This window comes from Capricornis sumatraensis, chromosome 11 (assembly GCF_032405125.1).
Source record: "Capricornis sumatraensis isolate serow.1 chromosome 11, serow.2, whole genome shotgun sequence".
Classification (NCBI taxonomy): domain Eukaryota; kingdom Metazoa; phylum Chordata; class Mammalia; order Artiodactyla; family Bovidae; genus Capricornis; species Capricornis sumatraensis.
The window spans coordinates 99,513,891-99,541,320 of record NC_091079.1 but is presented as its reverse complement, the minus strand read 5'-3'; the positions used below and the strand labels follow the sequence as shown (position 1 = coordinate 99,541,320).

General features: G+C 45.2%; 1 protein-coding gene and 1 non-coding gene across 2 annotated transcripts in view; both read left to right on the top strand.

Annotated features, from left to right (window-relative positions):
* CHMP4C (charged multivesicular body protein 4C) overlaps positions 1-26,877 on the top strand; it is a 30,981-nt gene extending 4,104 nt beyond the window's left edge. The window contains exons 2-5 of the mRNA XM_068983966.1: positions 18,137-18,314; positions 22,168-22,282; positions 25,412-25,574; positions 26,136-26,877. Of these exons, the coding sequence (XP_068840067.1) occupies positions 18,137-18,314; positions 22,168-22,282; positions 25,412-25,574; positions 26,136-26,200 (521 nt within the window). The 3' untranslated portion in view covers positions 26,201-26,877. The remainder of the gene's footprint in view (positions 1-18,136; positions 18,315-22,167; positions 22,283-25,411; positions 25,575-26,135) is intronic.
* LOC138088826 (U4 spliceosomal RNA) lies at positions 17,435-17,577 on the top strand. The gene has a single exon (XR_011145735.1). It is a non-coding gene; the product is annotated as a U4 spliceosomal RNA (small nuclear RNA).
* Positions 26,878-27,430: the final 553 nt, after the last annotated feature.

Below are 27,430 nucleotides of genomic sequence, written 5' to 3'. Positions count from 1 at the left end.
TCATTTAGATTACTAAGATAGAACTCCTTTATAACTAGCAATCTGCTTTGTGGAAAAGCACATTTTTTAGATACCACTTAATTCCTTCTTCTGCTTCTGCTGAGGACTGTCCTCGAGAGCAGTCTTCAATCCTGGCTGTATGTGAAAGTCGCCCTGATGCTCGGAGGATCCCACCCCCGCAGATTCTAGTGTAACTGGCCGGAGTGGGGCTGGGACGTCAGTTTTTGAAAGTGCCTCTGGGGATGACTCTGCCCTGTGGCCAGGGTTAAGGATGAGGGAACTAAATCCGTGGTCATGTTAATGGCGTGGAAATACAAGTGCTTCCTAGCCGATTTCATATCATGGCACCCGTGAGCACTGACAACATTTGTCTGTGTCTCTGGGATAACCAAGGACCAGCAGCTTGAGGACTTTAAAAAAAATTGTTTTTATTCATTTATTTTTAAAACTTTATTCGAGTATAGTTGCTTTACAACGTTGTGTTAGTTTCTACTGTAAGGCAAAGTGAATCGGATATATATATATACACATATCGGAGAAGGCAATGGCACCCCACTCCAGTACTCTTGCCTGGAGAATCCCAGGAACGGGGCAGCCTGGTAGGCTGCCGTCTATGGGGTTGCACAGAGTCGGACACAACTTGCTGCTAATTCGCTTCAGAAGTCGCTCAGTCATGTCCGACTCTCAGCGACCCCATGGACTGCAGCCCACCAGGCTTCTCCGTCCCTGGGATTCTCCAGGCAAGAGTACTGGAGTGTGGTGCCAGTGCCTTCTCCGAGACACACACACACACACACACACTCCCTCTTTTTTGGATTTCCTTCCCATTTAAGTGAAGTTCTCTGTGTTATCCAGTAGGTTCTCACTAGCTATCTATTTTTTAAAATGCGTTTTAATTGGCGGGTAGTTGCTCTACAGCTTGTGATGGTTTCTGCCATGCATCAGCGTGAACCAGGCACAGATGTTCACGTGTCCCCCTCCCTCCGGAGCCCCGTCCCATCCCACCCTCCAGGTATTCGCAGGGCTGGGGTGGGGTCTCTGTGTCACCCAGACCCAGCAAACTCCCACCCGCCGTCTCTGTTACACGTGGCCGTGTGTGTGTGTGTGTGTGTGTGTGTGTGCACGCTGCTCTCTCAGTCTGCCCCACCCTCTCCCTCCCCGCCGTGTGCACAAGTCTGTGCTCCGCGTCTGCATCACACTGCAAACGGACAGTGACAGCCGTGTGTCCAAGGACTCTTGACCCCGAGTGGGGGCCTCAGCGTTTCAGTGCCTTGCAGTCCCCTCCTGCCGCACGGGTCGGTGGAACCCTTAGGCCTTAGGTCCCGGTTCTAACCTCCCTTATGAGGCTTTTCTTTTTTTTTTTAAGCTAGTATCATTAAGAGATGGTCACAGGGATTCGCTTAACTGTAATACACCTCTTCAGCTTCCATCAAACGTGTAAACATTTGACAGAAAGTAACTTGGCGTTGTAGTCGGGAGCCTGGGCTTCCGAGCACGTAGCCCTGGGCGTGATCCTGGCCTCCTCCTGCCACTTGGACGCTGGTGATTTTCAGCGGTTGGCTGGGCCGGCCTGAGCCTCAGGCTCTTCCCCTGCGTGAAGTTGATACGGTTGATCCTCAGGGCTGAGGGCGCTGGACTTTACTGGGTGAAGCCCTTAACTCAGTGCTCCGTAAGCAGCCGCCTTTGCGGTGCCGCGGCCGTTTGTTAAAGGTGAGGTCGGCCGCACGCGGGCTCAGTCTTGCTTTCTGAGACGACGCGCGAATGCGGCCCTCGGTCCGTGCAGGCCGCCGGCGTCCGGAGGCCGCGGTCAGTCCGCCCCGGGCCGCCTGGGCTGCAGCGCAGGCCTGTCCCCGGCTCGCCCCTCGCAGGGGGTTGCTCACGGCGCGGCCGAGAGCGGCGCCGGCGTCTGGGCCCCTCTGCCCTGTCCTCTCAGCCCCGGGCGGCCTCCCGGGCCGAGCAGGAAACCCAGGCTTGTCTCCGCGCGGGAAGCGGCGGCCGGGGGCCGCGGGGCTCCGGGCGCGGGCGCCGACCGCGGGGCCGAGGCCGGCCACCGCTCCTCCAGGCCTGGGTGAAATGACGGCCCCGGGCGGGGAGCCCGCTGTGCGCGCGGCTCCCGCGCCGAGCCCCGCGCTGCCGGGCGCAGGGATGACGGTGTCTTCGAGTCGGGATGCGGCCGGGCTTCCTCGGAGCCGGCTGTGCGCACAGCCCTCCCGGGCGAGCGCCGGGTTGGACTCCCGTCGGGCTTTCTAGGACGGGGGTCACGGCGCTGAATCCTGCAGCCGCACACCAGGGCCCCGAAGGACTGGGTGACGGCATCGCCCCCAGGGCCAGCGGGGTGAGTGCCAGGGGCCCAGGTAGCCGGAGACAGCCCGGCGGCGCGGAAGGTCCCCGGGGAGGCCTCACCGACCCGGCGGCCTCCTTTCTGCACGAAGCTTCCACCAGCGGGCCTCAGGCCAGCCGCAGCGGACCCCCGAGAGTGCTGGTGAAGGGGTGCCCTTACAGGGGCGCCCCTAAAAACTCCAGTTCAGTGGGTGAGCGGAGGGGTCGGGAACCTGAGCTCTGCACAGACAGCGCGGTCACTCGGCTGCCCTGTGAGGGTCTGTGACGGGTTCAGCGGCCGGAAACGGGGGCCCGTCTCCGCTCTGCTTTCCCGTCGTCCGTCCCTGTTTCTCCCCGCCGCCTGCCGCCGCTCAGATACTGGGGAAACGTCCACCGCCTCCCGCATGAGGACTGGGGGGAACATTTCCCGAGCTCCTGGCAAGGCCTTTCAGGCACCCGCATTAGCTTCCAGCAGGAAAGCCACACGGGCCTGTAACTGCACAGGCACTTGAAGGGCCCCAGGGTCCCCCGGTATTCAGATCGCCCCCAAGCGTCTCAGAATGAAGCGTTCTGTTGGTCTCTGATTGTCCGATTATTTTCACCACACGATGCTCGGAGTCAGGGAAAGGAACTTAATTCCTGGAGCACTAGGGGCACAGTTGTGTCTGACTCTGCGGCCCCGTGGGCTGTGGCCCACCGGCTCCTCCGTCCATGGGATTCTCAGGCAAGAATCCTGGAGTGGGTCGCCATGCCCTTCTCCAGGGGATCTTCCCGACCCAGGGATCAAACTTGCGTCTCCTGCATTGGCAGGTGGATTCTTTACCGCTGAGCCGGCCTGGGAAGCCCCTAACAAGCAGCATCTAGGTTTTATTCTCCTGTCGACTGCCTCGCTCTCTCCTGGAAAAGACAGATCAATATAAATGTGATACTTCCTTGACCTCTATTTCCCTCTCTCACCTCGGGAGCCCGTCGCGCTTTACCCCATGGTGTCCGTTATGTATGTTATGCCGCTGCAGTCCTGTTCACTCTTTGCGACCCCATGGACTGTAGCCCGCCAGCTCCTCTGTTCATGGGATTCTCGAGGCAAGAATCCTGGAGTGGGTTAACATTTCCTCCTCCAGGAGATCTTTTCGACTCAGGGATCAAACCCATGCCTCCTGCATCTCCTGCGTTGGGAGGCAGGTTCTTTACCGATACCTAAAATACCTGAACCAGCCCTGGGAGCTCTATTCACTTAAGCTGTAATTTTAAAAACTTCTTGCTTTCCTAATACCTCCTTCTCCCCTCTGAGCCCTGGCAAGGGTCTTGCATAGATTTACACACTCACTTACACACTTAGGTACTGACCAGCTCAGAGTTGTGTCTCTTTTTTGCTGACACAGTTTGAGTTTGTATCTGCTTTTTTCAGATGCCATATTAGTTGCTTTTTCTTCAGCTGGACTTGGAAAATCCCAGCCAGATTTACCCTTGCCCCTTAATTCAAATCACTATGTTAAGCTTGCATTCCATGTTTTATGTTTATGCCTATTCAATATCATCTTATTTTCACTTGTCTTAAAATTAAGATTTTTAAATTGTAATTTCATTGTCTTATGTATGAGACATAAGACGTATTGACAAACCAGTCAATCTTAAGGGAAAACAACTCTGAATACTCGTTGGAAGGAGTGATGCTGAAGCTGAAACTCCAGTATTTTGATCATCTGATGTGATGACTATTGGAAAAGTCCCTGATGCTGGGAAAGATTGAGGGCAGAAGGAGAAGAGGGAATCAGAGGATGAGACGGCTGGATGGCATCACTGATGCAATGGACATGAACTTGGGGAAACTTTGGGAGATGGTGAGGGACAGAGAGGCCTGTCGCCCTGCAGTCCACCGGGCTGCAAAGAGTTGGACACGACCGGGCAACTGAATGACAAAAACAATGTATGAGCAATTTCTTTTAGTTGAATCAGCTTCCTTTTTTTGTTGTTGTTGTCAAAGTATTTGTTAAAATATACCAAATAAAGCTTCCCACGTGGTGCTAGTGGTAAAGAATCGCCTGCCAATTCAGGAGCCTCAAGAGATTAGATCCCTGGGTCTGGAAGATCCTCTGGAGGAGGAAATAGCAACCCCCTCCAGTGTTCTTGCCTGAAAAATCCCATGGACAGAGGAGCCTGGCGGGCTGCAGTCCATGGCGTCGCAAAGAGACACAACTGAAGGGACTGCGCACACACGCACAAGGATAGAGCCTGGTGGATGCTCCTAGAGGCATCAGTCCAGGATCCTGTCTGCGTGGAGCAACACTGTTTCGTGTGAGATTCAGCTAAGGCGAGATTACCAGTTTGACAGCTCGGCACTCAGTGAGTTCAGTTACTCATCCAGCTGACCTGAATACGCCTGACCTCTATCTCTGGCCCATAGGTCTTACTCCTCTTATGTTTTTCTCTTTTCCCTAACAATGCCTCAGCATACCTTGTGAATTATCTTCCTAAAACCAAACTATATTCACACGCCTCTGGTTCACAAATGCCAGCTTCTGAATAGATAGTGTGTGAGCTTCATCAGGTTCACCTGGAGAGCTTTTAAGCTGCCCCAGCAGGAGGTTCTGAGGTCTGGGATGAGTGGTACTCCTAGCTCTCTGGGCGATTTGATATATTTAAGGCTAGAAAGCCAGTGGGTGGCCCATACTTTTTCTTAGGGTCAGCTTTCAGTAACCCAGAGAAAAGAAGCCTAGAGATTAGTTTTTGAACGCATTTTTCACCTTTGTGAACTTGAATTGACCTCTAGTTACCACTGGCTTCTTTTCTACTTCCTCGGAAACTGGAGTATATAGTGCTTCTGTTCTGGAATCATTCTTTCAAGTACCTGTGGCACAAATTTTGACAGTTTGCTGATGTATTCTAGTTGCTTATATGAAGCTAATTGCTACTATTTTTTGTATTATATATCATTTTATATATACAGTTAACTTTTCCCTTCATGAATTTGAAGCAATATTATAAATGTAGGAGCATTCATTTGTTATTATTCTTCATCCAAATTCCACAAAGCTGAAAATAAAGAGCACCTTATTTTAGGAAATATTTCCATTCAGCAAAAATATCATTTTCCATCATTTATGCTATCTTACAGTTTATTGAATCAGCCACAATAAAATAGAATAAGATAGAAAAGTTACTACTAATACCATGATTATGCCAAAATCCCATGACCTGTTGTAGCTTTAAGAACCTATGGCAGGAGGAGACTCTGAGCTTGCCCTCAGGGGTGCTTAGTAGTATTAGTATGTTTCTCAGCATTTAGGACTACTTATTTCAGATCAGATTTTATTTTCAAGATAACAGAATAAAACACAACTCAAAACATGAGATATAAGACAAGAGCTCCAATTCTGAGTTTTAAAGTTTATGATGCCTTGCTTTGGGGCTCTGGATTGGAAAGGACATAATTAATCGAATTTGGTATTCAATTTTTGTTATATGTTTAAGTACACATGAATTTATTTGTGCTTTTAAGGGACAAAATTATCACCAATGCTTAAAATATATAGATAATATTGAGGGTTTATCTTTTAAAGTCACACTCTCAGTCCTCTGCTTTAGCAACCTGTAGTCAAAACTTCTAGCATATACTGGTAATTTTAGTTTCTCCTACTTTTTCTTTCTTTTTAAATTTTCATTTTTACTTTATTTTACTTTACAATACTGTATTGGTTTCGCCATACAGTGACATGAATCTGCCACGGGTGTACATGAGTTCCCAATCCTGAACCCCCCTCCCACCTCTCCTACGTTTTCCATCATCTGATAGAAGTTCTAACATACACAATTGGCTCAAAAATTTGCAGAAGGTGAAGGAACCAAAAGAAAAAAAAAACCCAAGAGTATGGAACAAATATAAAGCAAATAGTAAACCATTTCCTGAGTAACTAACTTTCTTGTTCCAGAGATCTTAATTACTTACCTTAAAGAAATGGTGCTAATGGGGAATTGTTGTTGTTCCATTGCTAAGTCGTAGCCAACTCTTTGTGACCCCATGGACCACAGCACATCAGGCTTCTCTGTCCTTCACTGTCTCCTGGGGTTTGGTCAGACTCGTGTCTATTGAGTTGGTGGTGCCATCCCACCATTTTATGCTCCATGAGCCCCTTCCCCTCCTGCCCTCTGTCTTTCCCAGCATCAGGGTCTTTTCCAGACCCACTGGAAATATCTAGGACTTGGTCCGAAGTTTATATGGTTATGCTTTAAAGCAGTAAGAACTCTTAAACCTGGACCAGAGGCTTTCTCAGTCCATGCTAAGCCTTTGTCTCAAATAGTTCTCCCTTGTGGGTATTTGCAGTGAGAGGATGGGGGAAAGCTAAAGCCCCACCCGCCATCTGCCCTGTGCAGCCTCTGTCAGCTCTTCTGAATCCAGCAGTCTAGTGACTGAAATACCGACAGTGTAACTGCTACCCTCAGACAAAACAAGCTCTCCGACAGCAATAAGCAGGAATGGTGACTTTAGAAGTATAGGAAAAGAAAAGTGGGTCATTCTCTGCTAAAAGTTGGGAATCCCTGCATTAGAAGTTCTTTATTTGCAAATTAAAATTTACAACCATCTAGTTTAAATGAATGAAGTTTACACTTTTATATTTGGTTATGCATGAAAGAGACAACTGTGTGGCCAAACACTTGGCAAGCACTTTGGATATTTCATTCTCTGTGTGAACGTGAGCGTCAAGTGAGTCTGCCTGCTTCTCTCACACAGTGTGGCATGCTGCTCGCCGTGGTGGGTGTGCCTTTTTTGCTGTAGCAGGAACTTTGTTCAACAGCCTTCCTTAGTGAGCAGAGCTATTTACATTACCAGTTCTTTCCATCTATTTTGTTCATGTAAAGTGAAAGTCAATATAACCTTGGAGTTTGAATAAAGATATTATCCTAACTCAGAACTTCTACTGTGTTACCTGCAGAAAGAAAAAAAGTTATGATTATGTTAATCCAGTTTATATTGGTATGTAGTTCAAAGATCATATACCCAAGAGCCTATGTTTTATCATTTTTTGAGCAATTGGACTGCTTTATTTGCGTGAACTATATTTGCTGAGTGTTTTCCTCTCACATTTGAAAAGCTAAAGAATAGTGCTTATCATTCAACACCAATGTCAAGTTAAATGTGTCATTTAAGAATTAAAGGTACTGATAGTGATAGCTTGCTTTGGGGATAGGCGCTATGGAGTGCTCCAGATTTGCTGATCACAGGATCCCTGGGGAAAAATCATAGAGTCACAGGCAGTGGGAGCTGAAGGGGGCTCTAGGCATAAAGTTTGCTGCTTGTCAGGAGCACCTACAAGGCACAGCGACAGTAGTTGGAAATACTGGTACATCATGTGAACAAGGAATGGTTACAAGTATAAAAGAGAGGCACATCACACACACACGTATATACACATACAGATATGCACACACATATACACACATGCACATACATGTATGCACACGCACACACATGTACACATGCATGCATACATACACACGTACATGTATTCGTTTATACAGACGTACACAAACGTACACACACCACACAAAGTTACATCCTAGGTGCCTGTGTCTACCCTGTGGAATGAAGCATAATCAGCTGTTTCCGAGTTTTTCTGCTCAATATTTGCTGGTTTCAGGTTTACACTTTTCTCCCTGTATTCTCGGCAATAGCAGGCCCACAAGGTTACCAGTGTGTAAGGTTACCAGTAATACTAGTAGCAAGAAGAAAACATCCATTCAATTGCTTATATATTCAGCCTGGTCACTTAATTGGGTTTTTACAAAGAATATCAAGTAGACCTTAATGAGCAGTTCGGTATCATGTTCCAATATCAAGTTAATTTACTTGCCTGGAAATTGACCTTGGAAGCAATTAATTATTTAAAAAAATAGGAATTTCAGTGGACATTTAAAATGAGTCTTTTATGCAAGCCTTTCTTCCTTTTTCGTCAGCTCAAGCCTGATGACACTTTGAGGTCATGACCTTCTCCTCTCAGATTTATCTCCTCTCCTGATCTCTTGGTGACATCCCGACAGTAAGCACCCGCTCATCTCCGAAAGCGAGTCTGAGCTTTCTAGGATGACGAGATGGACATTTCTATTGGGAAACAACTTCCCTTGTCTCTTTCTGTCTTTGTGCGGATGGGTGAGGACACCTCTCTGTAACCTTTCACACCGTACAATATTAATCAATACTCTTCTTTTTCTTTTTATGCAAAATCCAGCCCAACCTTACTAGCTGCTTAGTAAGTCCCTCTTCCAAATGCCCTTTCCTCAGAATGCCTCTTTCTTACTTTGTCCAGTCTCATTCCTTTCCACTGTTTTCTAGGGCGTCTGCTTTGCCACTGTATAATCCGTTACATCATTTCTGTGGTCTAGTCTCCTTTTAACTTGCTATTCATCCTTTTTTCGTGACATTTAATATTGGTGAGACCTCTGAAAATGGGATCTTGCTTATAAGTTTCAGCTAGTGTGGCAAGCTGGCGTGATTTGCTCTGGTGTCTAATGTATCTCAGCCAGAAACTTTGCCTCATTTAGGAGACTTGCAATAGGGAAGAGGGTGGGGGGCCCTTGTGTAATACCTTTCCTCGCTCATGGTCCTCACCAGGCTGTGTGTTTGAGAATCCGTGTAGACAGTCACCCTGACCCTGGCTTCATCTGCGTCACCTCCTCCATGAGGGCGCTCCCCGGAGAGTCAATGCGCTCCCCTGTGTACCTTCTGGGCCTCGTACTTGGCTCATTCTTTTCCTCTGTGCCGCCTCTGCTGCTTGAAGGGAGCGTGTTACTCGCTCAGTCGTGTCCGACTTTGCGACCCCACGGACTGCAGCCCACCGGGCTCCTCTGTCCATGGGTTTCTCCAGGCAGGAATACTCGAGAGGGCTGCCATTTCCTTCTCTGGGGATCTTCCTGAGCCAGGGGTTGAACCCTCGTCTCCTGCCTTGCAGGCAGACTGCTAACCATCTGAACCACCAGGGAAGTGAAGGAGGTACCTTACACACACTAGTATCCATGGGGGCAGTTCTGTAAGATGGTACTGTTGCTGAATGATGGATAAGTGATTGAATGCCCATTTTTATCTTTTGCTTCCTCTGAGATTGTAGCCTTCTTCATCCCTGTAGGGGCCTAACACAATGATGGGCATGCGGTGATACTTCAGTGCATATTTGTGGAGTGACTGAAAATGAACAGATGAGGAATATATATATTAAATATATATATATATATATATATATATATATATATATGAAGAAGGCCAGGGAGAATTCACTAAGGCCTGGCCCCGGACAAGTAAATAAGTGTCAGAATTCTCTAATATTTCACTGGCTGTTTCCCATCTAACCTGTGACTTTGAAGAGAGACACTTTGTTTGTATTCCATTCATGGAATGCGTGTGGTGGTGCTTACTCGGATTGTGTTTTTTGAGAACAATAACAAGGAGCCATAAATTGAAGGTACTGGGTAGTGAATCAAGTGAGTTTTATATGAGTCACAGGACTTGTGTTAAAGTTTCTCATATAAAACAACATGATTATGAGACTTCCCAGTTAAAAACAAAAGAGAACCATAAGCAATTACGTGTGGCATACGTCAGTTAAGCGCTGTCCAGGATTAAATCTTCCAGGCTTCGTCTTTTTAGGCCTTCTCCAGAAATCATCCATTCCTGGGAGAGAGAGGAGCTGCCATAATGCAGTTGCATATTTCAGAAACAGTTTTGTCTATAGTCCCTGCGTATGATGGATCCGAAAAGTTTTTTTCTTTTTTGCCACCTGATGGATGAACAATGGACATGTTTATATGCCTTGAATGAGCAAAGAACAAATCGACCTTTCTAACTGGGATGCCCTGTACCTTACCTTATCTGAGCAATGAAACTGCAGCTCTTTTCTGCTGTTTGAAGGTATTTTTTTAGTGGGTGACTGAAAGCCTTCCTCCTCTGGCAATGTGATGAAGTCGCATAGGGCTAGCTGAGTTTTGGTTCAAGTGAGTGATTCTTACATTTTGGTCTCAAATGCTCAGTGCACTGTACAGTGAGGGCTCTTCCTGATCCCTCGGCAGAGCACACACAGCACATTGTCCTGCAACTCCATCGCTGAGGGAACGTCACTGTTACGGAAGGAGACAAAACCCCTACAAGCTTTCCCCCCTCAACAGAGTACAGCAGATTCCTTTGTTTTCAAAGCAGTGTTCCCCGGGTTTCATCAGCTGCCGAAAACCACATGTAGGAGCTTGGAAGATTGAGTTGCGCATTTTACACAGGTTAAATGACAGGATTCTAACAGTGTCCTTCTTTGCGAAATCCGGAGGCATGCTTCAATTGCGACAGTTGTTGCACGTCTTTGGGAAAAAAAATACAGCTATTTCTTTCCTAGATTGGTTATTAGGAAACAAGTTAAAGCTTGTCCAATTTATGGTTGGCCCATGGTATCATCATTTCATGAGAAACAGTTCACAGAGAGACTCCTGACATGTACACTTCTTGGCTCTTTGAAACAGAAGCCTCTTGTCTGGCTGTCTTAGCTTACTGTGCCAGATAGAAGCTACAAGGAGTGCCCATTGTCCTGGGGCCAGGTCCAGCCGTGCACACCTCATCAATTTGGCTCACACAAGGTTTTTTTGAAAATGTAGCTTAGGTTTTAAATTTGAAGGATTTGGGATGCAAACCCAGATGTCTGGCTTGTTTTGAGCATGTGGAGGGCTGGGTGTGCAGCTTCATGGCAGCGGTGGGTGGGAGCCCAGCCGTGTTGCCTCCACGGGTCGGGCTCGAACCCTCCTGGTGGCCAGAGGGCCCACTTGTTCCTGCTGGCCCCCTGATGCTGGAGCCAGCGTCCACTGCCGTTTATTGTCACTCTTGCACTTTAATTGTGATAATAGTGAAACACTGCGCTCTCTTTCTCAAAGGTGAGCAAATGAAGAAAGCTTTTCCCGTTGACCTCTTTCTCAGTCACTTACCTTCATTACCTGCCGGCTTTCAGACTTTAGGATTTTGATTCAGGCCACTGTGTAGCTTGCGGTATGTGCATTATAGTGGAAGTTGAGACCTCACATACTGGTGAATTTCAAATTTCTCCCAATTATTTTGAAGAGCCAAACCCATATGTGAAGACAAACATTCAAAACTATGTCCAAACCAAAACTTATTATTAATTTAAAAATATTGGCAAGGTTGGGCATGACAGCATGTGGCTTCCACCATGTGGTCTGACATCTTGTGAAGGAGGTGGTAATAATGATGAAGGTTTCTAATATTTATTAATCACTCTCCAGGTGCCAGTCTAAGTACTGTACGTACCTTACTCATTTTAATCTTCAACAGCAATGTGAGTTTTATTCCCGTTTTCCCATAAGCAGCTATGTAAGGCCACGCAGCAGGGGGTGGGTGGAGGCTAGATTTGAAAGGAGGCAACCTGACCCCAGAGTGCAGCGGCCTGTTTGCATCCTCCGTGAGTTGTTATTGTGGTCTGTGGGGGCTTCCTAGGTGGCTTAGTGGCGAAGACTCTGCCTGCCAGTGCAGGAGATGTGGGTTTGATCCCTGAGTCTGAAAGATCTCCTGGAGAAGGCAGTGGCAACCCACTGCAGTATCTTTGCTGGAGAACCCCAGGCACAGAGGAGTCAGGCAGGCGACAGTCCATGGGGTAGCAACTAGAGAAAAACAACAACAGTTATTGTTCAAGTGAGGAAGCATCATTTAAGGAGAATTAAGGTCATATACTAAGGGTATTACACACAGGTTTTAATTGGTATAGGTAGGATTAAAATGTCGATCTAGTGACCCCAAGGAGAAGGCAGTGGCAACCCACTCCAGTACTCTTGCCTGGAGAATCCCAGGGACAGAGGAGCCTGGTGGGCTGCCATCTATGGGGTTGCACAGAGTCAGACACGACTGACGCAACTTAGCAGCAGCAGCAGTGACCCCAAAGCCCCGTCTTTTATACCAAATTATATTTCTCAATTTGTAGAAAGTAATCTAAAATTACTTCTTACTGGAAACGTGGCATACTTTTAAATGAAAAAGTTTTGTAAAGTTCTCAAAATAAAATGTCTTGGGGTCAGTGGTTCCGAAAGAGAATAAACACTGAGCCCGCTTGGCAAGGCAGGGAGGAGACGGCCGTTGACAGTGCACTTCTGGCTCTGCTGGGTGGAGCTGTGTAGTTAGAGTTTAACTTCTTAGGATGTATTTTGCACTGTACCACTGAAATGTGGAGCTGTTTTGTAATAGTATATTCCTGTCATGGTGAGCTATGGTGAAAAAACAGGTAATTTGTTGCCCAGAGGGTCTCAGAAACAAGATATCCATGGCCTGAGAGTTTCAGATTAGCGGATGCACACTGTGATATAGGACGGATAAACAACACGGTCCTGCTGTACAGTCCAGGGACTATATTCAACACCTCGAGGGAAATCATAATGGAAAAGAGTATAAAAAAGAATGCGTAAGGGTGTACCTGAGTCACTTTGCTATCCAGCAGAAGTTAATGCGACATTGTAAATCAACTAGTTTGTTTAGTCCCTAAGTCATGCCAGACTCTTCGCTACCCTAAGGACTGTATCCCACCAGGCTCCTCTGTCCATACTTCAGTAAAAAAAGGAACAAAAAAGAGATAAGATATACAGTCTCATTAACTAAAGAATCTTATATAAATCACTGTTATTAGTAATAATATTTAGTTGCTCAGTCTAAGGCGGTCTCCACAAATGATCACTAATTCTTAGAATAATCGCCCAGCCTCTGGGGGATTCTGTCTTCCTTTTCCAGCACAGCAGACCAAACTCAGAGAAGGGAACTGACTTATTCAAGAATATATGTCTATTAAGTCTCGGAAGAAAAATTCAGCCTCCGGCTTTGAAGGTCATACTCTTTCCACTATACTGTGCTGTCACGGTGCACAAAATTGTCAGATTTATTCTCTTAACATTCATTCATCTTGTTTTCTGTGAAATGGATCAATGACCGTGTTTACTCTTGCCGTTTTTGTGAGAGCTAACCATATCACATGATGCACGCAAAGCACTTCACACCAGTTAGGTGTGTAACAAACGGTGGCTCAGCTGGTGCAGAATCCGCCAGCAACGCAGGAGACCTGGGTTTGATCCCTGGGTCAGGAAGATCCCCTGGCGAAGGATAGGCTACCCACACCAGTATTCTGGTCTGGAGAATTCCATGGAGTGTACAGTCCACAGTGTTGCAAAGAGTCGGACACGACTGAGTGACTCTCACTTCAGTTCAGTTCAGTCGCTCACTCGTGTCCAACTCTTTGCGACCGCGTGAATCGCAGCACGCCAGGCCTCCATGTCCATCACCATCTCCCGGAGTTCACTCAGACTCACGTATATCGAGTCCATGATGCCAGCCATCTCATCCATCCTCGGTTGTCCCCTTCTCCTCCTGCCCCCAATCCCTCCCAGCATCAGAGTCTTTTCCAATGAGTCAGCTCTTCACATGAGGTGGCCAAAGAACTGGAGCTTCAGCTTTAGCATCATTCCTTCCAAAGAAATCCCAGGGCTGATCTCCTTCAGAATGGACTGGGTGGATCTCCTTGCAGTCCAAGGGACTCTCAAGAGTCTTCAACACCTCAGTTCAGAAGCATCAGTTCTTCGGCACTCAGCTTTCTTTATAGTCCAACTCTCACATCCATACATGACTACTGGGAAAACCATAGCCTTGACTAGACGGACCTTAGTCGGTAAAGTAATGTCTCTGCTTTTGAATATGCAGTCTTCGCTTCAAATGCTCCATAAAAGTTGGCTTTTGTTTTGTGTTTTGTTTGGCTGTGTGCCCTGAGCTGGGTCGGGTGCTGGGGAAACAGGTGAATAAGATACTGTATCTTTCCACAGGGGGCTTACGCTCAGTGTTGGGGAGACAGGGTCGGATAGATTTTGTTAACACAGAATTGTACTCCCATGTGAGGCGTGCAGCGGCAGTCGTGGCCCTCGGGCGGATAGCACGGCCCTGCTCGTCCACCGCGCTGAGCCTCCCCGCAGAGCGGCACTGTGCGATTTTGTAGGAAGGCCCTTGTGCCAGAGGCCTCTTTTTTCAAGTTTCCTTCCTAAAGGACAGATTAAATAAATACATAAAAACTGTTCTTAAAGTTAGGAGTAAGTGCTGTTCCTGCGATCCCGGAAACTGTAGTGTGGCCCCCAGGGAGGAGGCGAGATGACCCTGGACCTTCCCCACGGGCGGAAGGGACGGGGAGGAAGAGTTACCACCACGAGGGAAGCAGAAGAAATGTCCACACCTACAGCGTCCTTGGCAACTGCAGGAACGCCCGGCCGGTCTGCTTCCTCCCCACGCCCGAAAGCAGGCCTGCCCGTTGGCACGCCCTGCCCAGTTCTATGGGGAGGCCTGGTGGAGAATCGCACCTCTGTGACTATGATCGCAGCAGCCATTTCCGTCAAACCACGGTGTCTGCTGGCTTATTTCCTTAATGTTGCTTCCGGTATCTAGATTGTCCTAAGACTTTTCTTTTTGTTTTTTTTTTTTTTTAGTTTTACTGGAGTAAAACTTAAAAGAATTCTTTTTCAGAAAGGGTACATAAATATAAATTCTCTAAATACCTATGTGTCTCAAGTTGACTTCATTTGTTTCAAACTTAAATAATTGCTTGGATTTTTACAGAATTCTAGCTTCAACACGTTGCCAAAGTTGCAAGACGCTATGCTGCTGCTGTTGGAGAGCCAACATGTCTTAAGTTTACTGATGGTATCAGTCTCATCCGTTTGTCAATAATTGTTTCGCTTGTTTCCTCTCTGGAAACTTAAGATTTTCTCTCTCTCTCTTTTTTTTTTACCTTGGAGAAATGAAATTTCACGATGGAGGTCTAGGTATGTGCCTTTTATTTTTTGTTTTTCCCATCTACGTGTTCAGTGAGTATTTTTATTCTGAAGAATTATCTTCCTTCATCTTGGGGAAACTGTACTCTTTAATTTCTTTTTCATCACATCGTTAGTGGCCACAGGACATGGCTCCCAGGGTCTTAGTTCCCCAACCTGGGACCAAACCGGGGGCCTTTGCAGTGGCAGGGTGAGTCCTAAGCGTTGGGTGTGCAGAAGGTTCCAGCACATTCTGTGATTTCTTTATTGCGTCTTCCCCTCCATTATTTCTGCCTATTTTCTACTGAAACTGCTGCTTATTTTTATATTAGTATTCACACTTCCCCTGAAACATTCTCTCTCTTTTGAACTTCCTGTAAGATGGATGTTGGATTCCTTGGTTCTGTCCTCTAATTTATTAAATTAATTATCTGTCTTTTTGTTCTCTGTTCTGGGAGAATTCTCTAACTTTATATTCCAGATCACTAATTTAGTCATCAGCTGTATTTATTATTCTACTTTTTAAACATTTTAATTTATTTTTTAGTTATGTTTTTAATTTCTAAGAACGGTTTCTTGTTTTCTAGTTGCTCATTTTTAAGACAGCCCATTCTTGTCTTATAACACAAGAGCCTCTTGATCTCCCTGTAGACACTAATGTAAGTTTTGTTTTTAACATATTTTACTTAACATATTTTATTCTCTACATTATCTCTCTTCTCTTGGGTTCATGATATTATAGGATACAAGAAGCAGTAGTAAGAAAACAAGCCAGCAGACACTCTCAGTTTAGAGTAAATAACTGTTGAAATTGTGTCTATGAAGCTTAATGCAGTTGTTAAGAAATATTTCCTTAAAAAATCGCAAGAACAATTTTGAAAACTGGTAGTCGTCTGGAACTAATGAAAGTAAGATTATTTCAGTGAAACACTTGGGGCTTTGGGGTGTTAAGACAATCTTGTTTAGGAACAATTTGTTTTATAGATACTGATTATTTTTCAACATGTATAGAAAACTTAAGTTTAATTTTAAGCATATTATTTAAATACAAGAGTATCCAATAGGAGAATAAATTTAGTATGTATAACTATCCTACAATTAAAGGGGGATAAAATGAACAAAGGAAAATTAATCTATATATAGACAAGAAAGCAAAAAGAAAATAAAAAGCATAACAAACAGAAAACACAAAAAATGATGGCAAAAAGACCATTTTGGACAAATATCAGTTATTACAATAAATAAAAATAACTTAAAAACTTACCTTAAAAGTTGGAGACTATCCGAATGGTTAGAAATAATCATACATATTAAACATTGAAATATATCCTACCTGTTATAGGCATACAAAAAAAAATTAGAAAAAAAATTGAAATTGAGGTCCACACAGAAGTATTACAGGTAAATTTCAACAAAAAGAAAGTTGAAATATTAATTTTCCTTAATGCTAATATATAGTATATAAGTATTAATTTTATATTAAGTGTTAATATAAAACAAAATGGAATTTAAGGTAAAAAGGATTAAATGGACAGCAAGTAATATGGCAGCCCACTCTAGGATTCTTGCCTGGGAAATCTCGTGGACAGAGGAGCCTGGTTAGCCACAGTCCATGGGGTCACAAAAGAGTTGGACATGAATTAGTGATTAAGCAACAAAGAAATATTTATTTATTGATCATTAATAAAAATCCAACAGGAAAGTATAATGGCTAGGAGTCTTTGTGCACCAAACAAAAAGCATTGGAATAAATATACTAAATCTGTTGGAAGTGCAAGAAGAAATTGTTCACAACAGAGAAGAGCCTTCTCTCAGGAATCTCTGTTGCAGTCACACATTTCGCTCTGAAACCATAAAGCTGTTTGAGCTCTGTTGTCAGCTCCATTTGATCATCTTCATGTTAGCATTCTTCCGCTGCTCTTTCCTGCACTTTCACTAAATGCCTTTTCAAAACTCACATTTTAAGGCCTGTTTCTCAGGGTGCCTTCAAAGGTGCTCTAGTCAAATGGACTCATTAGCTTTGTGATTTCTGAAAGATGCGTGTCAAGATTTTGCTGAGTGCGGATGGGAGGGAATTTGGATGTCATTTTTCTGAAGGCAACTGTCTTTTCTGTCAGCAGTATGCCGTCTAATCCTTGAGTATGACTGTTGATTTCATGATATTTAGGATTAGATGCAACCTTACTGGCTGTCTCATAGTCACTTCAGATCAAGACATGGTTGGCTTGCTAGGTTTTGGACTGTTATTAAATTCAGGCAACTCATATAACTTTTCTGGATCTCACTAACTTGTCTTTGAAATAAGAATAACTTTGCACAGTGGCAGTATCATAGCCAGTGATGTTTATTCGAGGCACGATTGTTGCTAACTGAAATAAGAATATAGGGCTAAGATAGATAGTCCTTCAGGCTCTTTCTTTCTCTAAGGCTTTATTTTCGTATTATGCAATATGTACTTCTATTTTTACCTAGTCTTTTTCTAAAATCCAACATTAACAAAAATGTTTCTGTGGTATATATTATAGAATATGGTATTCTGACTTTTCATCCTCTGACACCTGGCAGATTTTTGGGAGAATAACAAAATGTTTTAGGGAGTGATAGTTTTTGCAAGCAATTGCAAGGACAGATGCTGCCTATACATTCCTCAGCTTTATTTGAAGTCCTCTTTGTGGGCGTGCTGCGATTCATGGGGTCGCAAAGAGTCAGACACGACTGAGCGGCTGAACTGAACTGAACTGAAGTGCCAAGTCCGTGGTTCACTCACTCACTCATCTGGAGCTCGGTTGTGTCTGACTCTCTGCATCACCATGGACTCTAGCCCCTCAGGCTCCTCTGTCCATGGGATTCTTCAGGCAAGAACACTGGAGCCGGTTGCCATTCTCTTCTCCAGGGGATCTTCCCCATCCAGGGATTGAACCCGGGTCTCCATGGTTAATGCTGAGTAAATGTCTCTTGAGTAGAGAGCTTATGTAAAGCTCCTTATAAATGTGGCTTCTCCCTTATTTAGCTGCATTACAGGCTCTGAAGAGGAAGAAGAGGCTTGAGAAGCAGCTCACTCAGATTGATGGCACACTTTCCACCATTGAGTTCCAGAGAGAAGCCTTGGAAAACTCACATACCAACACGGAGGTGTTAAAGAACATGGGCCTTGCAGCAAAAGCTATGAAAGCCGTTCACGAGAACATGTGAGTGACCGCCGTCTCCCTCTGAGTCTCACGTTCCCTCAGAGCTTTGGAACTCTGATGACTTGGGCAGGGATGGGCTTACTCATCTGAGACTCTTTGACATGTTGGGATGGAATGCTCCCACAGAGAAAGAGTGAAAGTTTTAATCTATTAGCAGAAGAAAAGATCATGAGAAAATAAACGGCATTCATCTTGCCTTTAATGTTTTCCAGGCCTCACTGTTCTCTGATACTCCACCTGCAAATATTTTCATCCTCTAGTTTCAAAAAGGCTTAAGTGGTAACATCCGTGAGGATATTAGAACTGTACAGTAGTGGCTGTCAAACTTTGCAGAAGTGAAGCTGCTCAGTCATGCCTGACTCTTTGTGACCCCAAAGACTGTAGCCTACCAGGCTCCTCCATCCCTGAAATTTTCCAGGCAAGAGTACTGGAGTGGGTTGCTGTTTCCTTCTCCAGGGGAACTTCCCCTCCCAAGGTCAAACTTTGGGAGGACTCAGAAATCACTACTAAAGAGAACCGAGATGCCCACACCCCTTTGAGAAAGCTTGGGACTGGGCCTTTTTGTTTTCAACCAAGTTCTCCGGGTGATTCTGATATTAACCAGTGCTCGAGAACCATTGGCACACAACATAATGGATACAGATGTGGATTTGGGGCAGGTTTTCTGGATTGTAATCCCAGATCCTGGCTGACTGTCCTTGGACAATACTTCGTCTCTTCCTGATTCAGCTTCCTTGTTTGTAAGTTGAAGATAGTAATCATACTCACCTCATGTGGTTCTTGTGACAGTTGATGAGAAGCTAGATACACTGCCGTCAGGAGTTCCTGGCGTAAAGTAAGCACTCAGTCATCAGTATTCATAGCGGTAGTGGGGCTCGTGACTGTTTGCTTTTTATTTGCACAGAGAATCTAATTCTTTCCTGAGCTTAAATATGATGGTGAAGTTTGGGCCAAAGGGGTACAAGGGCAACAAGTGTCTGAGGGACTCGTGGAGAAGGTTCTGTGGATGGGAGAAGGGGGGAAGAGAGGCCGCGGTCAGTGAAGGCGGCTTGCTGACATTTTCCTGTCCTGATAACCAGCGGACCATCAGCCATCATTTTGACAGCTTCTGAGGGATCGTTAGATTCACTCTGAGTCACCACCCGCTGTCGTTGCTGGGAGTTAGGTGCTAACTGTGTTCCAGAATCATAGCCCTTCTCCCAGGCAGCTCAGCCTCATCCTCCCTGGGTGTTCCTTTTGGGAAGAATTTACTGCTGGGCCCACATTTTAGCTGTACATTTCACATATGATTTTTAAATACACGATCCTACTATCTTTGTTATGAATATAAGAACTGGAAATAAGGGGTGGGCGGAGGGCGGCTGGAGGAGGAACTGGCAGCCCCCGCCCGTGTCCTGCCCAGAGAGTCCGGGGACAGAGGAGCCTGGCGGGCTGTGGTCCATGGGGTCGCAAAGAGGCAGACATGCCTGAGCACCTTAGCACCGCACAGCACGGCACAGCAAGATGTCAAAGTTCTCTGCCAGCGTCCAGCCCCGGTGGATTCAGGGAATTCGAAGGGTGGAGGGCGTTGGCGAGGAAAGACTTATTTATTGATTGATATAAGATTAGATTAAGAAACAATAGTGTAGTAGGAAAAATTAAGTGGAGAAAGAGGGCTGAATAACTTGGATTACGCGGAAGACCAATAAAATTCCAGACAAGGAATTTGCACCATCTACGTTGGGCCACTGGCGCTCGCTTGAATATCTAAGGGTGCCTCGCCTTAGGCTCCCTTTCGCAGGGGTCTTAACAGCCAGGGCAAGTAAGCAGACTTGGCGAGCCTCCGCACCCCAGATGGGAAGTCAGCCTGAAATTAAAGTAAAGAGGAGACACGGGGGAAAGGGAGAAAAGGAGAGAGAGACACAGGGGAAACCAGTCCAGTGACTGGCTCCGGCCCCTATTGTCTAGAAAGGCCTTTTATACCTTTTTTTTTTGATTGTACATAGAGATCAATGGGTAATACAAAATTATGCAGTGTTAGCAGTCCAGACCCTTATCAAAACCAGGCTTTTCTCTCTGCATACCTAATTGTATACACAAGTCTTAGGTGATTTACATCATCTTCTGGCCAAAAAGAGCCAATTAACATTTTACAGCCTTTTTTCTGATAAGGGTTTGTCAACCAGAAGACTTATTTGTGTTGATCTTCCCAAAGTCTGGTGCCATTCTCAGAAAGCACTAAATAAAGTTACATTCTTACGCAGCAAGGACACAAGAGGAGTGCAGTGATATATAACAAAGAGAAAAGTAATTAACTCAAAAGTCTAGTGTTGCTAACATCAAAACTATTATATATCTTTTTCCATATCCCGTTTACATTGATTAACACCCTCCCAGGTGCCTAAAAGATAAAGAATATGGAGGCCTGGCAGCAGTCATTGAGTCAACAGTGAAAACCCTCTACTCATATAATTTTTAACTCTTTAGAAAAGGCTCTGTATCTTTAAGATGCTTTTAAGCTTTGTGCCTCTCGCAGTTGGGGGCTGTAAGCAATTCACAAGCTGTAAGAGGTCTGGGGGAACCTATTAGGCAAGCTCGAGAGTTATCAGAGGGGGTTTAACTGAAACATCCCTTTCAAATACAGAAGACTAAAGCCCTGAGTTGACTTTTTTCCAGAGGATATCAGAAGAGTGGAAAAGCAGGCAGATTCTTATTTTTTTGGGGGGTGGATGCTCAGGAAATGCCAGGGGGAACTCCTGAAGTCTGATCACGACCTTGCGTATGTCAGCTTCCTTCCTCATGACCTTGTCACGGGCAGAATTCCTCATGCTGGCTCCCGGCAGTTCTCTTTTTGATTACTGCATGAAATGCTGTCAAATATTCAGCTTTTCCTCTATGTGGAGTCTGGAAAACATGCAAAGCATTTAATTCCACTAGGAATGACAATGTCAGCGTTAGTGGCTCAGTAATGAGTAACCTTGTCACCTCCCCAGTACCCATCAGCGTGGCCTGGGCTCAGAGCTGGAGGGATGATTTGGAGAAGGGATGCACACACGGCCGCCAGACGTTCGGACCCGAGCCTGTGGGGCTGCAGGGGCCAGAGGGGCTCAGGCACCAGGATCTGGCTTGAGACCTGCCATCGGCCCTGGGCCTGTGATCCTTTGCTGAAGCTGCTGATTCTTCTGAGGGCTTCACAGGCCTAACCCTGCTCTCATCCTTTGTCTCCCGGCCCATCAGCAGCCATGGGGAAGTTCTCAGGAAGTCAGAATTTCAGGACTACAAGGCATTCTGGAAAGTAGATCTCTGGTCTCCAGAGTCCATCTTCTACAAAAAGCTGCTCTGATAGCAGCTTCTGAGTGCCACCCTAGCTTATCTCACTCACTGTGGTCCTTGATGACCTGTGGTGTTGCTTCCTCCAGAGTTAATACATAGCATGTTTTTAACCGTTTCATATGCCCTTCCACCCTGGAGAAGGAACTGGCAACCTGCCTAGGAAATCCCATAGACAAAGTCTGAGCCTGGTGGGCTACAGTCCATGGGGTCGCAAAGGGCTGGACACAACTTAGCACCTGAGCATGTCCTACCAGAAAAAATTTCAAAATGGGTCTACAGATATGCCCCCTAGTGACTCCCAAACGTCATGGCTATCAATTTAACTTACATAATTTAAAATATATGTGCATATACAGAATTATTAATTTCTTGAAATTTAAATTCTTCAAGTTGATCAGTCCTACCACCAGGGACGTTTATAATCCTACTGAAATAACCAAGAGTTTATGTTGAGTTGGCTCACTTTTCATGGGGGATTGTGTCTAAATTCATAATTTTAAAGTAAAATTCTACAATATTTCAACCAAACATTGTTTCCCAGGGATCTGAACAAAATAGACGATTTGATGCAAGAGATCACAGAGCAACAGGATATTGCCCAAGAAATCTCTGAAGCATTTTCTCAACGGGTTGGATTTGGCGATGACTTTGATGAGGTGGGTGTCACAGTGTGGAACGGAGCGCGTGCTGCTGAGAAGGATAGCTCTTCCTGGGACTTCCCTGGAGGCCGCTGGTCACGACTTCACATTCCAGCGCAGGGGGTGTGGGTTCCATCCCTGGTTGGACCCCACGTACTTCAGGGCCAAAAACCCAAGACATAAAACAAGCAATATTGTAACAAATTCAATAAATACTTTAAAAGTGGTCCACCTCAAAAAAAAAAAATTATTGAAAGAAAAGATAGCTTCCCACCATGTGAAGCGAGCAGGTGTTCTTACACATGTCCTTTAATATCACTAAGGAATGTGTGATAGCTGTTGGAAAAACACCTGTCTTAAGAGGGAAATGAAGTGTTGGCAGCTCTGGTTTAAAGGAAAGATTAATATAGTTTGGCAAATAGCCCCCTAATTAAGTTCTCAGCTATTAGAAGAGCAGCATGTGATGATGTGAAGTCCGTGAGTTTTAATTGTTGACGGGTGCGTAAACAGCCCCATTAGGAGAAATTGAGTGCTCACACAACTGGGCGAAGCAGAGCAGACTGTCCCTCTGCAGGGACAGGCAGATCACCCTCCTGCTAAATCAGGGCTTAGGCTGCCTCTGTGTATTACCCGGGCTATGAAACAAACGTGGTGTGGCATTATTCACACACACATTCCACTGAGATTAGTCAGTCCAGTAATAACAGACTAATCATACTGGTGAAGTCTGCGCTGTGAATTTCAATTGTCCCCCTCAAAGCGCACACGGAAGGACTGGTGCATGTTTTGAAACGTTTCCGATTAGCGTGGCCAAGAATCTGACTTCCTGCATTCACGTACTGATAAGCACAGCCCATCTAGGAAGTCAGATGTGGTTCCGTGGAGCCCGTGAAAGCGAGGATTGGGTGTCAGCCGCTCTCTTGTTTCTATACGTATTTGATTTCATCTCATTTTCCTCCATTCTCGTTCTTTTAAAAAATTGAGAGGTAGCTGATTTACCACTATTGCCTAGTTCCGGGTGTGCGGCAACGTGATTCTGTTGTACATACACGAAACTATTTTCTGATTCTTTTCTCTCATAGGTTATTATTGGTAGAGTTCCCTGTACCATGGTCCTTGTGGTTATCTGTTTCATTTATAACACTGAGTACATGTTAATCCAGACCCCTCATGTAACCCCATCCCCATCCCCTTTGGTAACCATGAGCTTGTTTTCTGCGTCCGCCGGTCCGTTCCTTCAGCAGCTTTTTAAATGCTGTAGGCCACGGCTTGGAAAGGGTGGCTTTCAGGCCAGATCTTTCCCGAGCTCTGTTTTTGTTTGGCCTGTGAAGCAAGATGGTTTTCATATGTTTAAAGCACTGCGGGCAACCGCAGCAGCAACGACAGCAGCAAACAGAAGGCCGCTCGACAGGGGCCGTCTGTGGTCTGCAGCGCCGGAGGCGGCGCGGTCCGGCCCTTCCCAGAAGCGCGCCTGCCGCTGGCTGGCTAGTGGGCATCCGGAGGCTTTATGCGCGCTGCGGAGCCCTGGGCTCGCGAGGACGCCCCGCTCTGCCGCGGGCCGCTGAGCCCTGTGAGGCCCCTTCACTTTCGGGCCCTCAGTTTTCTCATTTATAAAATGAACATGACGATCAGTAGACTATTCTGAAGTCCCTTAAATTCTAAAATGCTTTTATCAATGAATGAATAAGTGTTTGGTACCTGAAGTCTGAAAGTGATGGAAATGATTATTTTGTGCTCGCATATTTGTTATAGGAAATAGCGATCTTTTCAGTGCTGTTAATGACCGTCAAGCACTGTTGGCGACCCTGGGCGCACATTCAGCGTAGGGTAGCGTGTCCTGCTATTACTGCACTCGCTATATTCGTTCCTGATTGTTCTTTTAGCAGAAATAGGATGTCAGAATATTCATTCTGAAGGTATTTTATTCCTTCAGCCTGTGGAGAACTGTAAAGCCAGCAACTAGCCTGAGGCACTATTTCACAGGGCCTCATGCTGTACTTTTTCGTGTTTATTTCCTTTTTTGAGGTAGGTATAGCGGTTCCCAGACAGCTCAGCTTGCCGTATGTCTGATACATGCTGACTTGATCCAGTGTTGTGCTTGGCTTCAAGATCTCCACTCTTGGCCTTAGTACTGTTACTCTCATTTTAAGATAGAATAATTATTTGTTCGTGAGCCTTTCTCCTGCATTCCAGAAAGCTCCTTAAATGTAGGGACTGTTGATTGGACTTTGTCTCTCGAGCCCGGAGTTCATGCCTGGCCTGGAGTGAGCTCTCGATAAATTTGTTCAGTGCCAAATGAATAAATGAAGAAAAATCCTTGGTGGAATATGAGTGTCTTAGGTCATTGCTCATGACAACGGCCTCAGAATTATAATGATGACAAGTTTAGTTTTGACTCCCAACCTCTCTCAGGGGGTTGGGCTCAACCTGAGGACTGTTGGAGCCAGTTAGACCTGAACTAGTCATCTCAAGCCATATCATTTCTGTCATAAGGTGGCTTTTACCCTCAAAGTCTCAAACTGGACTTGCTTTTCTAATGTTCTTGGGACAGAGTAATTTAAGATTAAGCCAGACTGTCTCGGACTATTGCTAACAGAAGGAAATACAGTGTACCCACCTGGAGTTATTCTTAACTCAAACACACAGCATGGTTTTCATCGGCTCTGGTAATTTAACAAAGGAGCCATAGTATCTTTGATTCTTTTTACGTTTGGTATGTTAAGGTTTTGCTGTATCTGGTTTATTTTCAGTAGCGTTAGCCAAAATGAAAATATATATTTCCTTTAATTAAAGTTTCACAGATTCTGAATTCTTAACAGTAGAACATAAAAGTTACATTGCAAAAATGACAGGCAAAGTGTAAATTTTCTAGAAGCTCTGGAGGTTATATATTCAGCTAGCACAAATTACTTAAAAAAGTGTTGACTGAAGTATTATAAGATTAGCTACAACAAATTTGCACAGCCCCAAATATTCATATTTTAATTATTGCTCAGTGTTGCAAAAAAGACTTAGTCTTAAAATAAATATTCCATTTCACTGGATTCTCACATATCAATTGGGTAGCAGATGTTTTTGTTATTGTGTTTGAGGAAACCCACGTCTTGAAACGTTAACTCCATAATTCTTTCTTTCTCCTATGTTCAGGATGAGCTCATGGCAGAACTTGAAGAACTGGAGCAGGAAGGATTAAATAAGAAGATGACAAATATCCGACTCCCGAATGCACCTTCCTCCTCGCTCCCAGCTCAGCCGGACAGAGGGTCGGGCAGGATGCCTGGCGCGTCCTCGGCACACCGCTCTCGAGCAGGTCTGTGCCTCACCCCAGCCCCCGTGGTCAAATACTGACCTGAGGTCATGGCCAGGCCCATCTCAGGAGGACCTCTCCCGCAGACTTCCCTGGCGACCTCGTGGTTCAGACTCAGCACCTCCACTGCAGGGTGTGGGTTTGATTCCTGGTCAGGGAAGTAAGATTCCTCAGGCCCTGCACAGCCAAGAAAAAAGAAACTCTCAAGAGTAGTGAGCATGCCTGGGCTTCCAGGTGGCGCTAGTGGTAAAGAGCCTGCTTGCTATGCAGGAGATGGAAGAGACGCAGGTTTGTCCCCGGGCCGGGAAGGTCCCCTGGAGGAGGGCATGGCAGCCCACCCCAGTGTTCCTGCCTGCAGAGTCCCATGGACACAGGAGCTGGGTCCGTGGGGTCGCAAAGAGTCGGACACGACTGAAGCGACTTAGCACACATGTCTCTTCAGCACTTATTTTCCATTTCAGAAACATACACCTTTTAATGAATGATTCTAATTTGTTTTCTGTGCTGAAGGTGTGAATGTCACCAGTGACTGATTTTTATCCTTTTTTTTTTTTTTTGGTCCAGCATCTTCTAGGAGGACAGAAGGAGAGGATGATGACATCCAACATTTGGCAGCTTGGGCTACTTAGAACGGAAGTTTTGGATGCAGCTGTACATAAGACACGAAGATGTTTTTGCCAAATACAGAAGCTAACACAGATTGTTTTATATTTATACTGGATGAATGATTGTCTTTTAAGCCTCATAGGTAAAAGTTAAACGAGTCATGTGTAGCTTTAGGACCCCTTTAAGATGAAAAGGGACTTCCCGGTAGCATTTTGGGGGATCTCTTCCTCCCGATAGGAGGGACCATTCTACCTTCTTCCCTGCTGTATTTCCAGTCCTGGCATGTAGTTGGTACTCTCTATGTATTTGTTGAAAAGAAACTGAATCCTATTAACATGTGAAACATATAATCAACTATAAGCCACTTCAGAGTGACGTGTTCTGAACTTTCCTCCCTGTGCGAAGGCAGGTTTGCAGTGAGTGTCCATGTTAGGAGATTTGTAGCCCACGGTAAATGTACAAGAAATACAACTTTTCATAGGAGAGGCTTCTTGTAAAGAAGTCTTGTGTGAGTTTACACATAAATAGTTTCATTGAATTTTGCAATTTAAAATCTTAAAGGAGTTTTAATTGACATTTATTATGCCAATTAAGCTTGGAATGGGGCAATGGCTGCATTTCCCAAAATGTCTGAAAGCGCTAACAGCTTCCACTGCTGAGCGAGCCTCTCCTGGGTGTCATTTAGCCACTTAGGGAGCTGCATTACCGTTCCCAGGCCATTATGATGTTATTATGGCTTCAGTGTGCTAAATGTGTGTGTTCGTTCTTTTCTGTTTTGGGCTCTCTTGTACATTTATTTACAATTTGTGTCATATTCTTTGTAAATACATAAAAATATAGGCAATTAAAAATATATCTTAGATAAAATTTGGCCATAATGATTTTTAAATGGGAAGTAAAATTCAGAATTATGTGTTGCCCATAACGTATCATGGGCCATAAAATGAGAAATGTCATTATAGAGAATGGTCTAGCAATTCCCAGCATTAGCTCAGGGAATACAAGCGCCAGTGGGATGGAGACAACACTAGACTTGGAGGAAGGCGTTCTGGATCCCGTTTCCCGCTCTGCCACGAACACAGTACAGCTAGGCTAGCCGTAAGCTCAGTCTGTGTTTCTCCACTGAGAAATCTAAGGGCTGATGGTTCCGTCCTGCCACAGGCCTTTTGCGTATGAAGTCCTTCTTAGCAGTCTTTCTACCCCCCGCAACACAGATACCACAGCTTACTTAGTTCTTCAGTCTCAGTTAAACC